This window comes from Varroa destructor, unplaced genomic scaffold (genome assembly GCF_002443255.2).
Source record: "Varroa destructor unplaced genomic scaffold, Vdes_3.0 BEIS01000004.1, whole genome shotgun sequence".
In the NCBI taxonomy this organism is placed as follows: domain Eukaryota; kingdom Metazoa; phylum Arthropoda; class Arachnida; order Mesostigmata; family Varroidae; genus Varroa; species Varroa destructor.
Window position 1 is genome coordinate 15,063,374 of NW_019211457.1, and position 19,572 is coordinate 15,082,945.

Here is a 19,572-nt window from a genome sequence, read left to right on the forward strand (position 1 = left end):
CAGTTGGTCGCTGAAGTCGATTTATATTATTAAATATATTGGATAGTTACTTACGAACTATACATTGGCTAAGAAGCAAGGAGAAAGCGTGAGGCGTGAGGAGTGTGTAATTACCTAGGCAAAACGCAGATAGTTTAACATCACGTTTCATAGATACCGGATAGACGCTATGCGATTTTTCGTATGTTAACGATCGCCTATTTTGTTTATTGACAATTGTCTCGACTGATGCGTCCCAAGTGAAACGTGTCGAGCTGCAACTGGGCTTGTCAAGAGAAGTTTACGGAAGGCGGCTATGTAACAGGTCCACTTTAAATCAAGGGCACTCTATTCTAGCAGAGAAATATCACAGTTCTGGAAGGGGGATGATTGCGGAAACGATAGTGAAATTATATCGAGCTTAGGTTAAATTTAAGCCAAAAGTGCGTGTTTAAGCCAAAACCCGGGCCAAAAAAGAACCAGACTTAAAAATCTTTCACGTTTATTAATAATTTGTTGATATGTATATATATGAAATAAGCTTGCTTAATCAAAGCGTTGAACAATCTATTGTCGCATTCGCAGCTAGCTCATTTTTTGTCTCATTACAGACCTATCTAAGGAGACAATAATATTTAATTTTTTTTCTTGGCCAAAAATTAGCTGAAAATTTGAGTTGAACGAAAAATCAGATAACGCTCCTTGCATAGACGCAACACTTCGTTAATTAACATGGAGGCTTCGCGCTTCCGTTCGAGCCCGTTTTGTCACAACGTTGCCAAGCGCGCTGACCAATGGTCATCTGTGCGGTCGCGTACATTGACTCGCATCTGTTTATGTAGAAGCGACCGATATGAATATTACATGCAAGTCTATAATGACAGGCAAAACTCTGTCGGCTCCAGGTAAACAATGGATTAAAGTCATCGGCGAGCCGAGCTATGGCAGTCAACAAAACATGGGTTCCTTGAAAAGAAATCACAGCTAGTTAAGGACCAAAATGTGGGTCCCTATGCTTCGATGATCGAAAGAGATCATCCGTGCGCGCCGGGACGTATTCCTTCCAAGAGCGAGTTCTATTAAACAAGCTTATTTTGTTGTTAGTGCCTATTTGACTATCTGGTATTGTCGATTGCGTGCGATTCCTATAGTCAGTATGGCTTTTGGAAGGGATAGTAGTATCTTGCCAGAAGCAGGAGCATGTATCCGGATACAACGCTAATCCATTTTCGTCTTTGACTTCCTTACATTTACCAGGAAGGCTGGACTCTCATGTTGTTATGTATTATCATGTTTTTTTTCTTGACTCATGGCGTCGCTTGATCCAGCTGAACGGCAGCTACAGTAAAGTTCGTTCCTGAAGACGGAGCATTGACCATATAATAGAAGGGGTTAGATGTAGAGATGCATCATTCGAAGTTTCTTGTTTGGCCAGCGTCTGCGCGCAAATGACTAGACAAAAATAATAACAACGAAAAGCGGTAGCGTTCACGGTCTAATCGTGATGACAGTTTAGCCAGAAGTAGGCTTTAAACTTTGCTTCATTTAAAGTAGTAGTACGTTTAGTCGGGGTATTGACAATTTGAATCGATAATCTAACAATAGCAGAAAGCCATCAGGAGCTATTGTACCGGAAATCTGTAAGGCCAAGTGATACCAGTGCGCGCAGCAGTGCATCCCAGCCGCTTTCGCAGCAACGCTGATACGTTGAATGTAGGGATGAGAAGAGCGTACATAGCACACTAATTAAGGGTTATTTAGTTTGCTTCATCAGAGTCGTCTCTTTGACTAATTCATTCCGTCTTTCTTAATAAAATAATTCTGAGATGGTTACTATATGTATAAACTCTAACGTCATCTATACATTAAAAACGTACACACCTATGTGATATATGTGTAGATATCAATAGGTCATTATTACTATTAGGTTCTCCAATTCGCCAAAAAGGAGTTTTTATATTTAGTCTGCTACTTTGTAGCGTTACCTCAGTGGATCCTTGTAAACTTAGCGCCTCTACATATCGTCATGCGTGCGTTAAATTTCCATTGTCGTCGTCGTCGCCGCCGCTGCTGTTACGCTCAGCCGGAATCGAGAACAGACGCCATAGTCGAGACGCCTTTCTTTCCGCTGGCTTCAAATCGTTTCTGCACATGAACAGTTTGCTACTGTTTTTTGTCGCATCAATCATAAACAGGTTTAAAACTTATTTACAAACGATCCCCGATGCCTATGGGGGCCGATTACGCCGCTGACCGTTATAGTCGTAGAAGTGTAATATTCTAAAAGGACTTTCCATCACCTTCCAGTAATACTCGTAGATTCGAATGCTTTTCAAAATAGCAACTGGAGTTTCTGGAAAATCGGCGAAATGCACTAGAAGTCTATGAGAAAAATGCAAAGGTTATACAAAATACAGCCTATTTTTGCCCCTCGATACACCAGCGACACATACTAATTACATGCAAGAATTTGTGTTCTCGCCTCTTAAAACTTCATCGTCGCTTTGCGTTGGTAAACGCTTAGTTAGCGTGCATACTATCTATTTAAATGTAGACGTGGAGTAGCCTTTTCGACTTCTTGATAAGTTCTTACGTCTCGTTACGTTAAGAGTAGCACGACAGGTGCATGGCGCTGAATGTTACGGTGGTTCAAAAGAAGCCCAGAAAGTCATTAAAGGGTTTCTTTCTTTTTAAGATCATTTGTCAAGAACGGCTCCTTCAAGGGGAAGTATTTTTCGCAAAATTGTGAGTTGGCGCTGCTTGAGATTCCTGTCAATTACTTATATTTAGATATACAAAACGTAGTATGACGCCATGCTTCAATGAACGAAATTCCACTCGACTTTCCTCAACGTTCCTAGCAAACGCTATCGGGATTTGTCAATGGATTTTAGGCTATGATAATTCCACATAAAGATATATGATGGGAATGAGATTTAGGCATTGCAGACGTCTCTAAGATATAATTCGTATGTATCTCAAGGTAAATATATGCCGCGCATATATTTACCTTGAAATAATTTCGGAGCCAGTCTTTTCATAGGACGCACAGCTGCCTTTCGTAATGAGTCTGAAGCGGCACTTGGCGAGAAATCGGCTTGAAGGTCCGTCGGAAGAGCTTTTAGAAGTGGTCTCCTATGTCAATTGATCTCAGGACCTACGTCAACCTACGTTCTTGATACAAGCCATTAGAAGTTACTAATTTATTATCAACGTATCTCAAACACACTAATTTACTATCTTTACGCATCTATAGTCCATTCTAGCCAATTTTGAAAGGTGCAAAAAACGAATTTGAATTGTTGAAATGAATTGAATATGATAAGTAAAGTAGGTGGATTTAGATTTCGGAAGAGCTATCCGGAAATGAAAAATGCAACATCCGAGTGATATACGATGATACAATGCTATCAGGCAGTATACTTTATAATTTTTTCAATTGACAATTTTTACATATTCTAATCTTAATAATGACTAGTCCTGGAGCTTGTATCAAATCTTTTTAATAATAATAATCATATTTTTATCGATTTATTACTGCCATACGCTGCCTTCACACTTTACGTCGTCTAATTTTATTAAAAAAATAAAAAAAATTTCTATTTTTGACCAACACGCAACCGAACTCGACTTATTCCACAAATTGATTCTGGACAAACTGAATTCAATTTACAGCAAACTCTATGACGGAAACATTCGTCCTACTGATTTTGCAGACAAATAATATAAAATAACATCCTCCAATCGACCCATGTCGAAGAGACTAAGATTAAATAGCTAGCAACCGTTGTGATGCTTACATTACGATAGAATCTTATCACTGGGGGCCTGGTCATTGGAGCGTGTGATAGGGAAACGTGTTTTATCAGGTGCCTTTGTGGTATAGTAAGCAATCTCAAAGTGGAAATTTAGTGGAATAGTTTGAGCCGCGTGGAAAAATATTCCGTCCCTACGAAGGTCAACTTGTTAGACCGCAGCTATTCTCACTGCATCGCAGAAGGTGGCGTGCAGTAGCTCAAAGAATTGCTGTAACAAAAACAGGTTGACACCGTAGGTTATCATCAACTGGGCCTTTCGAAAGCTATACATATGTATATATATATATACCATTAAGCAAACATAACTCGACAAGTTGCGAACCACGCTTCGACAGGTTGATGGTGATCAGTTTATATTTATTTTGCCTACATTTTTCTCTTCTGTTACTGTCATATACGTAAGATGAAGACCATGTAACTGTTGAGAATTTCTCCCTAACCCTATACATAATAACAGATAATAATAATAGTGATTCAAAGATTGCGGTCGATTTAGCAGAGGCTCCATGGTTGCGACGTCCCTGTAATGAAATCTTCTAGTTCGGTTTGAATGATATACAGTAGTTGGCGTTTCGAACGTGACTAGAGAATACGTCATTGCTAGGCGTCAATAATCGTCCTACAGATGTACACCCTTCATTGCTAACTCGTAATTTCGAAAATAGCAACGTTCTCGTGATTTTCGTCCAACGACAATTGCTGATCGTAATCTAGAATAAAATTCGCATTGCGGATTATCGACCCTCATATTTATTGTACTTCACTATGAAGTCAACTACGGTTGGCTATCTGCGACACCGTGAAGCAGGAAATGGATCACCTATAATATAGCTTCAAATATGAATTAGCTCTATTGCACCGCTGTCGTAACGTATGCAAATTCGGTTGACGGTGACGCCTCTACATCCACAATGGCTGGCCACACTTGCGTTTCCTTTAGCACCTTGATATGAACCAACTGATGATTGATTCTGCATTACTAGCAATCAGTCATATGTTCTCATAGAATAACAAACACACTTGGATTTTCCGATGAAACGGAGTTAGATATTTTTTTTTTCTAGTGGACGATATTCAGCTTCTACTTGCATTGAAAGTATCTATCGGTCCATTTAGCTTTAGCTATTTCATTGTTGAGTGACCATTCTCATGGCTGGCATGAAATCTATTGATAAGCAACGAGTATCAATAAGATTATAAGCGATATATCCATAGCAGAGTATGTAAACATAAGGTATTTGAAAGCCATGGAAACTGTCATCAAGGCCGTCTAGAAGGGCTCCAAAGAATAGGCATCATTTCTGCTGACCAGTTCAGACTTAGCGTAGGCAAGCGAGTGGCAGGCTGTAGCTTCCCGAACTTGTTCCGTGGGAGAAGCGCACGAAATTTCATTGCAGATCTCTTACTTCGTTGAACAGGCCATATCCGACTCAGATTATGAAGTTTGTTTCTCGATGCTTCCGCGAACACCTTCAGCCTAAAGCCGTCCTGTAACAGTACGTACGTAAGGCACGTTCACGTTTGCTGATTTGCGGTGATTTCTACTAGGCCGATATTTTGTCTATTAGCAGCATCAAGTTGGAATTAATTTGGCCTCTTATCACAGGGCAACATAGGGTGAACAGTCAATACATAGTGCAGATCCTTACACGACGATATTACCCGACTTTCGCGTATCCATCCCCATAAGGACAGCGATATAGGCAAATGAACGACACTGAATATCGTTTGTAATTCGTGCCATAAGGTTAGCAAAGAAAAAACACGTTATTTTTTTTAGTTTCAAATCTTCCAATTAACCTGTCGAAAATGAAGGATCAACATGCAATAGATGACTGCTGATTCGGAACATACGAGCAATAAAACTGAAGCAGCAAAAATCTACGAGCGAACAATTAGAGCTCGGATCTGGAATTCTAGTTATCTGGAAGTTATCATAACAACGCACGATTTGAAGATCAGTTCCAAATAATTGAGTGAATATAATACGATACATGCTATAATACCTGCAGGTAAACACTTTAAACGATAAGAACTATTGCTATTTTTTGGCTAAATTACTATTACGTTAAATTCTAAATAAGTTAATTTAGCAGTTACTGTTGAGTTGGCCCGTGCAGCTGTCTTAAGACTTGTTGTGTTCTATACGGTTGACAAGATTGTTTAAGGTACATCAAAACTGAAAACATCCAGCAAGTTCTTTGACAAACATCTTTATTACCGTCGCGGCGCGCAACTTTGTTTAGAAATAAATTTTAAAAAAATTGGCAATATATTTGTATAAAAAATATAGTTCTATTTTTCGTACTATAATTTTTATGGGTGAACGGAACTGTAAAATGTATTAGCTGCCATTGAAGCTGGAAAGTGCTGAAAAGTGGCGCTAAATTGCGCGCCATAATGATTTATCATATAAAGTTACATTCGTATAACTAATATTAGTTCCTCATAACAAACAATAAATGATATCACATAGCTAGCTGCACTGAGTGTTACGATGTGTCTTTTACAATCCACCCGGACTTCACCTACGTCAGTATACGCTCATGAGGCTCGTCGCGTCCTGTATTTGATCACTGATGCATTTTGATTGACAGGCATTGTTTGCAACAACAAATTTGTGCCGCATTATCACGCACACAAGCAACACCTAGTGACCGCCGTCGGCGTTCACCGAAAATTGTGACTTTTAAACTCATACTCGTGCTGGCTGTCTCGGTATAATCTAAATAGTCTCCTCGTATCGCAGATCTCGGCTTAGCAAGCGTTTCCTTCAGATTATTCGGATCGAACCGATACCCTACCTGATAGGTGCTTGAAGAAATGCTTCCTAGGGGTTTGTCATAGAAAACCAGTTAAAAACCAACTATCGAAAACAATACACGTTGTTCGATAACTATTTTAAATTGTATCCTAAATGATTTCGATTACATAAAGCACTGTTATACCACTATATAGATGCTGATGTTATGAGGTCGCGGTGGCGAAAATACTGCTTATTTAGACATATACATACATACACAAACATACATTTACATTACCCGGGGAAGAACGATCTGACCCCTGCTTGGATCGACAACAGAGACAGTTCCACAAATAGGATAAATCTTTCAGTATTTCCCCTACTCATATTCACAACCCTACTAACCCGCCTTGTAGACCCAAATTTCTACAGTCCCCATTCGCGGGCAACATCATTTGCTCATCTTGCGTATCTGTAGGATTATGTGCCGATTGAGATCTAATGGGGGAAATGCTCTTGGAAATGACCCCGCCGCCAGACTTTGCATCGGCCATTTCGATGACTGGTTTGATAGAGACGTCTCTTCACCGACGTCTGATTTCCGCTCTTGTTTAACTTCTCGCACAAGCGACACTTCCAGCTGACGCCACGGGCTTGCACGCCCCGCCGGTACGACAACGTCCGCCGGAACAGATCGTTGTTTCGAAAACGGTACAAAGCTCTGGCTAGATCTCTTGGATTCGGGTAGTCCGTCGCGACAACAAAACTCTCCCGAGGCAGAAATTCTCCATAATCGACGCCACCCCAAAAGATCGGAATAACGTCGTACGGCAGCACATTGCGCAGTTTCTCTGTCACGTAATCGTTACAAATTGAGTTCTCGAACGCCAGCACAAACCTGTACCTAGGTAAAAACGTGTCCAGACACGCTTTGTGATTGTCTTTCGCGCACTGAATGTTACGTGGTGAGCAGGCACCGATTATATCGATGGTGATATAGTTCTGAAGTTCCTCCACGTACGCCATCCGATTACTTGGACCACGACAGTTGCTAACGAACCATACAGCAGCCCACGCTTTTTCTTCGGTGCCGGCGCCGATTTCATTGATGGCGGAATCACTTAGGTTGGCAGGTCTACACGTCTCGAAATACGGCACCACGATATCATCGGTTCGGCTGTACGTCATCGACCAATTAAATATGCCGTTATAGGCAGGGCTTAGCGTGAAGCTGTTAGGTGGCGATTCCTGATTGTACATAATCCAACGCTGCCGAAACCTTCGCGTGGGCGGTAGGTCTGACAAGCTCATGTCTGCCTGGTGAAACACAACGGCATCGGCAGCGTCCACTTCATCACGATCGACAGAAAATGCACAGTTAGTGTACGCACACAGCTTCGGATCCACGGGCGAATCGTCAAAAGCTGGGTGATTCTGTAGGTTAAAGTAGGACGTCCACAAAACGATAGAATAGTTGGCTTGCTGCACAACTGCCGGCTCTACCTGGGCGTCACAAATCGGTAGAGCGTCGAATGAAAATGATCCCCTTCGTGGGATCACGTTCATGTAGGTGAACACGAATGAGAAAACAAATAGTCCCAGAAAGGCCGCCGGAATCAGACGTACGAGCCATCGCTGCGCAAGAAACGACTTAACCAGCATCGTTATACGCATCGTCTCGACCGGTATCTTTGAATTTTTCGTGTCATTCGAGCGCACGGCCCCACAAATAGGAAAACCTAGTCCTGCTTAAAAGTCGGATCCCGATAACGAGCCCAGAAAGTTTAATCTAACCTAACAGAAATGGTAAAACCTTACTGGAGCGTAAGCACTTTGCATTTATCCGCGTGTTATTTGGCCCGGTAGAGATTAAACACCAACACTGGTGGACTACCTAATGTATCAGTTTCTGTACATTATCATCCCTTGATCGATCGTCGTACTTCATTCGGTAGTAACGATCCTGAGCTGATCAATCTGCATTTACTCCAGAGCTACCGGCATCGGCGAGGTGGCTGTGATGAGGTCGTTATTTGATTTGCCTCGCTTTTCAAGTCTCCTACGTCGCCACGCACACACAACCTCCACGGCCTCGTTTCGTCGGGTGATTCTACTCGGCCAGTTCGTCAGCCAGAGTATTATAGTTCAGCACGCTTTCTCCTGCAAGGGAAATGCACAGACAACGGGGCCGAAGGAACGCGATAGACGCGCGTTCCCCAGTCAGAAACCGACAGAAACAAGACAACTCAGTTAGTTTTCGAGTGGGAGAGGACGCAACGTAAATATTGCGCACTGCAACAGCAGCAGCAGCAGCGTCAACGACTATGAGGACATTGGTTGACTACAGAAAAGACAGAAAAGGAAACGCTGCCAGCTGTCGGTGATAGTTGGAACGGTCACGGCAGCATGGACGACCAGCTTTTGCAGTGGTACACACATGAGATATATATCTAGCTATCGAGACTGATACTAGCGAGAGCTACACTACGGCGAAAGGAGTTATTTCTGTTGTTGTTATTGTTTATAGAGAAGCTGTGCTTTTTGCCGCTAACTTTGTAGAAGTTTATGGACGATGTTGTTGTTGATAGTGGGATCGTATGCTATGGTGGATGTCCATCGAGTTAATCCACGACGTAAGTCCTATGTAGCTCACCCGGAAAGCTGGTCGATGCGGCAGCCATCTATAACCATGTTTTTGCATTAGATTCTAATATGATCAGTGGTACCATTACAATTATTGTGATATTCCTGCTACTATTATCGTTACACGTTCAGCAGTCACCAGTTGTCGGAGCTAAACCGAACAAAAAAGGAATCTTTGAGAGTTAACATAGTTTAGACTTATCAGATGTGATCAGGTTAGCACTGACTTAAACACGAACGCCCATCTGAGAAAAAAAAAAAGTGACTCACCACAAAAAAGTGACATGATTAATGACATTCATTGACGGCGTCGTCCTTTTACGCATGTATTTGAGGCAAAGCTCTAATCAATCTTTCCTTTTTTCCCTCCTAGGCCAGGTGGAGATTCAGGCCAATCCGTCTGCTATGTTGGTTGGCCCACCTATCTGCTAGTGGTTCTGGTTGTTGTTGTACTAGTAGTCGTCATTATAGCTGTAATAGGTCCGGTTTTAATCCTTCATTAAACAAGCACATACATAGACAGGTCAAAGACACATGGGTTTGTTTAGCACGTCACAACGAAATTGTCTAAAAAGTCTAGCATAGAATGATAACATGGTGGGTACCAGAATCTGGTGTGACGTGCAGAGCCAAAGACAGAAACACTTTGAAGTTATGCACGCGCAGAACCATCTTGGATACTACATCAATACGACTACATACTACCTCGCGCCATGCGAAGTGATATCTGCCAAGGTATATCTACGCCAAACTACCCAGTACGCTGAAAGTTAAATTGCAAAAAAAAACACCTACAATGATCTTTAAGTACAGCCCGTACACACAACGTAGGTATATACTCACAGTGGGTGAGCGGGTACAACAAACATGAACGATAATGTAATGAGAAACAATGTACATTGCCTCTAGCAAAGCAATCCGCACAAACACGCTTGATCATCTTAGCTCGTCAATTTTCTGTATTCTCTGATTGCCAAAAGTAAACAGATCTTCAGCCGATAACAGACTGCATACGAAAGGGCGACCAATCACCGATTCTGATGGATGAGCTGACTAAATGCACTGACTGGTCACCGAGACTCAACAGCAGCAGCAGCAGTAACCACAACAACAACTTTAGCAACAGATGGGCAGTTCGTACACCTCAGATCTATGCGAGCTTAGCCTATACGACTAACAGGAATACGATTTCCAATGTTAGAATACTAAAAATAGAGCGGTAAACAATGGCCTCCATCGGAACTCATCTAATGTCTCGGAAGTCCATACCCCGCTGATGAAAGTCGCAAGGAGCTTCGTCACGAGCGGCACCCGCTAAAGCATCGAGACAAAATCACTTACCGAAAAACAATGAAAGAATGCAAAGTACGTAATTATGGAAAATGTATCGTCACAGCGTAGAGAGAAAATTTGCTCACGATGCTGGACTGGGTTGGGCTACGACTCGGCTCTACGTTCATTTGGAACCAGCCAGGACATTCATTCAGAGATATTATTGATCAGGCAAGCAGGCTACCATTAATATTAGAGAAGCAGCAGGTCTAATTACCGGTAAAAAATGTTAATACAATATATTCTAACGAAATTATTATAACTTCAATTGTTGTTTGCATCTAATTAGCAATTAAATTGCAATAAAGCCTGCGTGTAACGCCTTTCGCGTACCGTTCCGCTCAGTACTTACATACTGCTGTTGAGAGCGGGCTGTTAATTCACAAATTTCAAAAGATATTTCATTTTGTATCATTCAGCTCATCCTTATTCGATTGCAGCCCTTAAACCCTCCAGGATCGTCGGTTTTCTGGCATAGACTTTAGCCCCAAAAAAAGCCTACAAAAAGCCAGTCACGTTAGATCTTACGTTATTAGGCCAGATTACGTTAGATAGGGAAGGAATTTCTTCTTTTCGGGGGGCCAACCCATTCGTTTGGGAAATTTTCGTTTTCCTCGTTCGCAGTTTTCTAAATGCCATTCGTAAAATGATTTACTTCGGTGTAAATTATCGATAATATCTGGCATTGTTGAAATGTAAGTTTTTTTTATTGAGAACGTTTTAAAATGCAGTTACAACTTAATTTTCTAATGCCAAGCTCACGATTTGGCTGCTTTCTAAATTTTCGCTAAAATTTCGCTAATACTCTGCAGCTTTTTGTTGCGTGGTGAAGTTCAGTGATACTTTTTGCCTTCCGTATAATGCCTCCTGAAGAGTTTCGTCCGTTTCAAACTTACATTTTATCCGATTAATTGTAAGCAGCGAAGGTGCATCTGCACAAAATTTCCGCGATATCGTATTTGTGTTTCTGCTACGTTTTCAAGCTTCCAAAAACCTGTTTTTTGTTTAATTCAAAATTTAACCTTGCTTATTTCCATTTTTAAAAGTAAGTGCGGCAGCAGCAGTCACCGTAAAATTGGGGAGAGGTTATATTATACCACTTAGCATTAACTATAACAGCTTCTACGACATATTCAACGAAGCCTAAACAAACTTACGACAGAGGACCAAGTGGATGGACATTAACAGAGAGCACAATTAGATGGTCAAGCAGTACTATTTCCGACAAGCAAGTTCGTAATATCTCTTTGCATTGATATTTTTTCATAGTCACCAGCTGATAATGAACGTTATCGGATCGGAAATTCATTGAGAGAGGACATCTTCAACCAAAGTGTATGTGAACGACATAAAACTTTTCTGTATTATGATAAAGTATGGCCATATTTATCGGTTAGATTTCCAGAACCAAGTTCTAGCGGCAAAAAAACATTATTTCAACGAGTATATATGTAGAAAAAAAGAACTCAATGCACGAATAAGCGGTCTTGAAAGATGACAGGCGCTGTTACTGCCAGTCAACAAACGTCTCTTCGACAGGTCCGTTAAAGTTTTCTATTAGATCCTGAAAAATATTATATGGATCAGATAAATGAGGAAGTCTTCTATTATCGTATAACGAAGTGCTGAGAAATAGGTAAAGTAACGCGTTGAGCGCTTGATGGCTGCTGGCGTCGAGGAGTATTCAGCTCTCTTTTGCCGATTTTGTGAGCATCAACAACAAAGTGTTCTACTACGCTGTGATCTTGTTGTTTATTGGACTTTCCCAAAATCATTAAGATCGTACGTCTATCAACAGACCAAGCAACTTCGCAAAGATACAAAATGGAAAGCAAGTTGACGTAAATGAAATTACGGCCTTATACTGCAAACTCAACGAGATCCATTGTTAAATAATAGAATCGTCAATGATAATAGTTATAACAATACTAATCGTCACGACCGATCCAAACTTACGCACACCTGCTCATCATCATCTACTCAAGTCAATATGTACTCTAAACCGGTGTCGCTGGCGCCGTTTTTTTGCGAAAACAAAAAAGGAGAACAAAGTAAATCTATCAAGCGCAAATTCTAGGTAACGAGAGAAAGGCGAACGCATCTTCTACGCGTATTAATAGCATCATCTGAATTTTTTTAGTTACTCTGTAGTGTTAAGTCTGTGTCACTTGTAATGGCCTGATCCCAATTCAATGTTAGTTGTCAACAATTTAGCATGTTGAGCACAGATTTTAACCTGCTGAGCATTCGTTGATGTTTTTCTTTGGTCAAATTAATCTAGTAGTAGATGGGTAGAATTGATCTAAACATAACATAGCCCTGTTAAGACCATGTCCAACTAGAAAGAAAAACGATAACATTTTATACTCTGAGAATCCTGTAGGTTTATAAGCTATCATATAGTACGCTTATATATATATATATATATTGCATTCATAGTCAACAGAACAAAGTCCCGCATGCAGTCTAATTTCGATGGTACTGTGCTTACTTCAGTAGATTGAAAACATTGGACCCATGAGAAAAATAACCCAAAGCTTTACAATTATTCATATCGATGTATGAATATTATCTAGCTCACTTTACTAGATCCCACCTTCTTGTACTGCGCCCCTTACCCGTGCAAAACACAAATGTCCCCTCTGTATTAAAAAAAAACTTCGAAACGTAACGCGTTCTGCGTTCTTGGGCAAATCGACGCTTCGTAACGCGCAGATGACGTTGAGTGAAACATCCAGGCGTAATAATTATGGACAAGGGACACTGTCCCCAAACGGAGCTCTTCTATTACGGAATCCCAACAGATGGATACTGTGATAGGGGAAAGTGACCTTCCTATATGTTGAATTCAGTTGGTTGATTGATTATATGTGTCGCTACTATAGAGGTGAGTGGTAATATTTACCGCCACGATTGCTACCCTTCTCAGCTTATAAATTCTTATTACCGACGACAATAACAACAACAATTTCGTTAGCAATTGATACGGATCACAAAATACTAAAAAACAAAGTGTCGCCAAGTAGCACAGAAGCCACTCTAAAAGATATTAAAAGTATCTCAAAGAAAGTGCGCGTCGTGTCAGCTTGTGGTAGACAATCAGACATCTTAATTTTTTTTTATCACTCCGCCAATTATGCTAGGGAGTTACATAGAGCGTATTGGCTTAAGTGCGCAACAAAACCACGCAGTGCACAAAAAGCTGCGATTTTCTACAAGAAATAAAAAACCGAGCTGTTCGCATACGCAGTAGGTATCAGGACGCACCCATGGTCCTTCTCTTTATACGCGAACTCAGAGAAATCCTAAACAATAGGCCGCGGGGTGACCGTTAAGGAAACGGATGTACGTCTATATGCTATTTGTGCATCGAATAGAAACGACCAGTTTTGAGACTATAGTAAATGTTTCAGCCTAAGCCGGACAAAGGGAAGAACTAATCAAACTAGACGTATTGAGTTTTGTCTTGTTCGTCTCAGTTTTAGGTGCCGCTTAGATAATGTGTGAATGTGCTATAAACACGGTATTTTCTTTATTGTTTCGTTGTTACAACATAGCTAGTCTGGGGGTCCTAAAATGGGGCTTTCGGAGTTAACTTTTCCGGTGCTTGATGACGCTTGCCGACCGATAAGATAGATCAAAGCAGTTTATAGGCTTGATTGTCGCCCAACAACAATGCCAAAAGTTTTCCCAAGAATTTGGGTTAGTAAGTCAAAACGGACGACGGGAGTTTCGATTCAAGTCACATGCAGCGTTCTAGGATTCGAGTACAACTAATAGATATCCGTTTGTTTAACGTAGTCAAAGCACTAAGAAATGTTGTTAAAGATACTGACAACTCTTTAGGTTATGCATATAAGCACAATTTGCGATAATGATTCCTATAATTAAGGCTTATCTTTTATTGCCTATTATAAAGGTTAGAAAGTAAGCAAAGCTAGATAACAATGCCACGAAGGATCACCATGAATGGAATAAACACGATTAATGGATTGTTGTCAAGAAGAACTGAAAAAATATGAGTCCACTACATTGCACGCGGCTTATTCTTTCCGTAATGCATGAACCGTTTGCCGGCCAACGGAACTCTACGCTGCTATTTATACTTAACACCACGCCCCAGTCAGACAAAACGCTAATTAACGGGACAACTCACAAAAATCACCAATATCCAGTTCAGTATCTGCATCATCTTTGTTCCCCACTAGCTGGTTAACCCCTTACAACGAAGCATCACGTTCTCGCTAGCTACCTGCCGACGACAATATATACGACGCAACGCCCATATCGACGCCTGACCCAGCGATAACAATAACAATACCAATGCTATTAACAATCATGAAGTAAGAAATATGAACAGTGATTCGGTGTCAAAAACAAACGTAAACGTGAGTCGTCGTAAAAGCGTAGGGCAGCGCCACTGTCGACGCGGTCGGTGTACCGCTAGAACGGACATGACACCGCGGAGGTCACTTAATGGCTGGCATACTAAGTTGGAATAGAGAAGACACGATGAGGGAAAGCTTGGCGGAGTCGTGCCCATACCCTGGCGCAGACGGCGCTGCTGGCTGTGTGTCCATCATGTGCATGAAGCTCGGACAATTTTTTCGACGGCAGTTTGGCAGGCAATGACAAAACGTGATGATACCGATTACGTGCGTAACCAAACTAAAAACACGCAGGAAACGGACCAAGACACTCAGATATCAATAGGCTGCCATTTTTATTGATGCTGCCAATGTGTTTAGTAGTCAACTGATAACACGTGGCGGAGGATCCGAATTACGAACACATTTAGGGAAACGTACAGACCCACTGACAGTGACAGGAGCGTAACGACAGACAGAAATCCGTATTGTTATTATAATCTCTTTTAGAAAAAAACCGAAGTATTCATAGGTTTTTGTCCGCATAAGTACATCTGTAGGATATGAAGAGAACACTTCGCCGGTCGTTATCACAATGACGAAAAGCACTTCTTCTAGAGGATATGCTTCTAAAGATGCTGTTAGCAAAATACTGCTATAAGCTCACATACATACAACGATGCTGGCACTATTGGGAAAGTTGATTGTAACGGCCGTTACGGTAGCACTCGGTGGAAGAGCACGGTTTATGGAGACGGTAGACAAAAAAACTAAATGACGTTCACGATTGTTCATAGATTATTTGCCAAATAGTCTGTACAGTTTAGGAGTAACGTCAGTAAGGCCAACGGGCTATTTCCTATCTGTACTTAGCGTGTTCTTCGCAAATGCGGTTTATCTCTAGTTGCGCATTTGTATGTCTGCCACCGAAGCCTTCATTTAGGCCTTTTACGCTCGCCTGGCTTAAAATAATGTGTAAGAAATACAACAATTCATTCTATGAATGTTATGAATTGCGTACGTGTTTACAGCTTTCTAACAAAGGAACAACATGAAGCAGCTGGGTGTATGGACAGAAGAGAGAAGAAAAGCTGCGATTGACAACTGTTCGCGTTAATGGCATCTTTGCCCTAGTTAATTGCCTACGAAAAAAATGATTTTATTTAATTGACTCAGCAGTGGCGAACTCGTAGCGAGGTCAACTAGTGGTATTATTAAAACAAATTCATAGGCTTTCAACAAAAGTACTCGGCAGTCAGTCTAGCATCTGGGTATTGTGGTGTAGCAAAGATGGGTATGAACAGGGGCAATAAACGCCTTAGTCATCGGGCTCTCTGATAATTATTTGCTATAAGAAGCTGTTTATTGGTAAAAAAAAAAAAAAAAAAAAAAGGAAAAAATTAAAATGTCGTTGTCAATGAAGCGTCGACGTGCACCAAGCCTAAATCAATAGAAAGCGTTTATCGCTAACATTTTACAATGAAAAATGTCCTGTTGTCTATCATGTAAACATGTAGTAAATTTCCAATTTCGAATAATAGAAATAGTGCACAGATAAACCAAGCGGAAGATATATAGACGATACATTTACTGAACCATCGCTATTGTGACTGTCCTATTCAACTAATATAGTCTAGAAATTCCTATTTTTATATACGTCTTACATACTATTCTGAGGCCTTCTGATCGTGAGCCAATCTGGCTAATGAAATTAATTAAGCTCTACTTCTTAAGTGTGCAGCATGGATGACGTAAACGTCTCGAGCTGATTACAAACTTGAATCAGTAAAACCTACAGACGACCAACGACTGATCAAGGCCATTGAAAACGAAAGAGGCGCCGGTTCGTTGCAACCACTTCTATAAAGCGGATGTTACAAGCAGCGACGCAATGTCGATCTGTGTTATTAAAGTATGCTATACTTCTATAGGCGCTAATAAATAGTCGCGAACAGATTCTTGCAATCAACTTGTATCTCACGGTGCTAGCCAAAAAAAATCGCAAAATTCCCGAACAATTACAATAACGTTTATTCAATAGGCTGCTATTTATTACTACAGATATCTCACATTGTTTTTATAAATATGGCCGTTAAGTTCGTGGCGCTTCCGATACTGAAATTTCAACACAAGACAACTTACATATAGTACACGTAACACACAGACATAGCCCGGACAGGTCAGCTTTCTTTGGGCAGATGGCGAAGTAGTGCAAGGGAAGACATAAGACGACACATGAAGAACATCATATTAAATTAACGTAAAGTAAGAACAGATCTTATCATTATTGCTATCAATGTAAGTAATTTTCTCATTATGCCTTGATCATTTGACGAGTTAGAGTTTTTAAACGGTAGGCAATGCATCACTCGGGCGCCTATTTTCGGGTTTTACGATATTGTCGTGCAAGCTTTTTTTTACTTTGCACTCTACGCAAAATCACATACGACAAATGAGGCTGCTTTACATAAAAATAAAAATAAATAGGCAAGATTTTGTTGTATCCGGCAGATGCAGGCCGAAAGGCTCGACAGTTAGCAATGACATGCGCAAATGCGTCCCACGGGTTTCATTCGACTACCTCAATCAAATATTCACATAGATAAGCTTGAATTATATAGTGTTGCCATTCTAATTCAATGGCAAATACTGACGAATGTCAGCTTTTCGATAGGCGGACAAGTGTTTATTTCGAATTATGGAGGACTCGTCTCGAAACTTCATAAAACTCCTTTGGAGCCATTGTAAAACGGCGTACTGTGCCATCGTCACACAACCTCATTCACCAATGTATGGGGCATAGATCTAATACTTATGTAAATTTTTCTATTAGATGACCAGCTTAATTTTAAGAAAGCGACCTCCTTGACTCCAGTATCCTAAATTAGGCCTCTTTCTTCCGACAATAGAAGTAATTGAAACCAAGTGAAAAACATATCCACAGTCTTAAATTTCCCTTATTAATGTTGTTTAGGTTCTCTTTCGCCATTTTCTGCGTCGGTATCGGCACCAATACCAGATGCTTCTCCAAGCTAGCTTTTTTATCGATGTCTGCATCTAGGCGACGCTCGCTTGAATCGACTGCTCTGTTATTAGTATGTACTTTAAACAGATGATAGCATCCTAGAATCCATGCGACTCTGGCTCGAACTCTCTACAGACAAACGGAACAGTCTTCGGCTCTATTGGTACCACAAAGTATATCTCATTCTTCCATTCCTAACCTAATCTTCCATTCACACCCGGGAATATATTAGGCCATATTTAACTCAATCGGCTTTATTAGAAATTCATCGTATATTCCGCGAAACTAACATATCAGTGCTTGTCAACCGATGGAACTTTTTCCGCCGTAAAGGGACATTTTTAGTGCGGAACAAACACATGCGTCTGCATGGCCAGCAACCAACAAAAAACTCGTTTTTCCTTTACAAGGAATAAGCTCCGGCGGAATTCTAACGGACAAATTTCTCAGCGCCACTTGAGAAGACTATGGAAGTATTTCGGAAAGCTAGGACACAAAATAGGACTAGTCTTAACGTGTCGAACGACACAGCACCGCCAACAACTCAAAACTGATAATGGACTGACAAACCTTGTCAGGCTAATAATGAAGGTTGATGTCCGTTTGGGGAATCGTTAACTAATTTCTGTTAGACTGCTCTGTGCCTGTCTGTAAAAACGAAGCAAGATAACCGTCGAGATCGTGTGTAGCCATGGCCGCTACACAGCTTTCACAGCAATAGCAACGATCTTCAGTAAAAGAATAAGGAGATATGCATAGTAATACACTGAACAGCAGTTATATGCTGGTAACTCGGCAGAATTTGAGTTGCTGTTAAAAATAAGCTATTTTGATTTTTGTTGACATAAAGTACACGATAAAATAGGTCTATAACTAGACAAACTAAGCAATAATTCCTTACACTAAGTAAAATTAGTCTCATATCTGCATTTAAACTTGTCCTTAACGAACGGACGAGCTAGTACTGACTAAGAACAGATAATTTATATTAAAATAGGTAAACCTCTCGGAATAGAGCAAGTTGCTCGAAAATATAGTATCTTACTTTTAGCCGGATAGTAATCGTTGAGTTTCCCAGGCCCGCGCTCTATGCAATAGTTTTCGGGTTGTCAATGTTAGGTACATGACTATATACGACACAGACATATGTGATGAAAACTTAATATTAATGTCAGCTTCATACTTGACAGTATATATGGAGAATGTTTTGGCTCGCTGACGAGTATCCGTCGCCACCCGTCCGAATTTTCCAAACATTCAACAACAAACGAAAAAAGCTCGGTTTCATATAGCCTATTCCTCAACGATAACATCACCACGAGAGAGCCATCGTCCATCTTCCTTTTCGTTGAAAATCCATGGCATTGTTGCAGTAGCAAAAGGGGTAGAGCAGCAGGATCATAGCAGCTTGTTGAGCTAATTACTTCTACTAAAGTGTACGTGTATCGAAAGGTTGACGTTTTAAGGTCGTCGCTTAGATCAGCGCTAAGGAGCTGCCGGGGAAATTAAATTAACTAGTACTATCTCTATCGCAATCCAAACGAATCGCTACTACCGTTATTATGATTCGTTTGCAAGTAAACCGTCAACAATGCCACCAGCAACGCTACCAAACAGTCATTGATTGTTCGTATCTATTCTGCACTCTGTCGAAGGACACTTATC

At 40.8% G+C, this 19,572-nt stretch overlaps 1 protein-coding gene across 8 annotated transcripts in view; it reads right to left on the minus strand.

The window, feature by feature from the left end:
- LOC111249409 (lewis-type alpha-(1,3)-fucosyltransferase-like) overlaps window positions 1-19,093 on the minus strand; it is a 27,611-nt gene extending 8,518 nt beyond the window's left edge. Inside the window, exons 1-5 of one of the 8 annotated variants that reach the window (XM_086986454.1) lie at window positions 18,953-19,093; window positions 17,025-17,070; window positions 9,454-9,654; window positions 9,093-9,221; window positions 5,995-8,700 (exon numbers count right to left, since the gene is read on the minus strand). In XM_086986454.1, coding sequence (XP_086842580.1) covers window positions 7,039-8,214 — 1,176 coding nt within the window. In that variant the 5' untranslated portion in view covers window positions 8,215-8,700; window positions 9,093-9,221; window positions 9,454-9,654; window positions 17,025-17,070; window positions 18,953-19,093 and the 3' untranslated portion in view covers window positions 5,995-7,038. Of the gene's footprint in view, window positions 1-5,994; window positions 8,701-9,092; window positions 9,222-9,453; window positions 9,678-10,026; window positions 13,421-17,024; window positions 17,071-18,952 lie in introns of those variants that run through there. The other 7 variants (XM_086986456.1, XM_022803249.2, XM_086986455.1 and 4 more) reach the window with 7 other exon arrangements.
- Window positions 19,094-19,572: the final 479 nt, after the last annotated feature.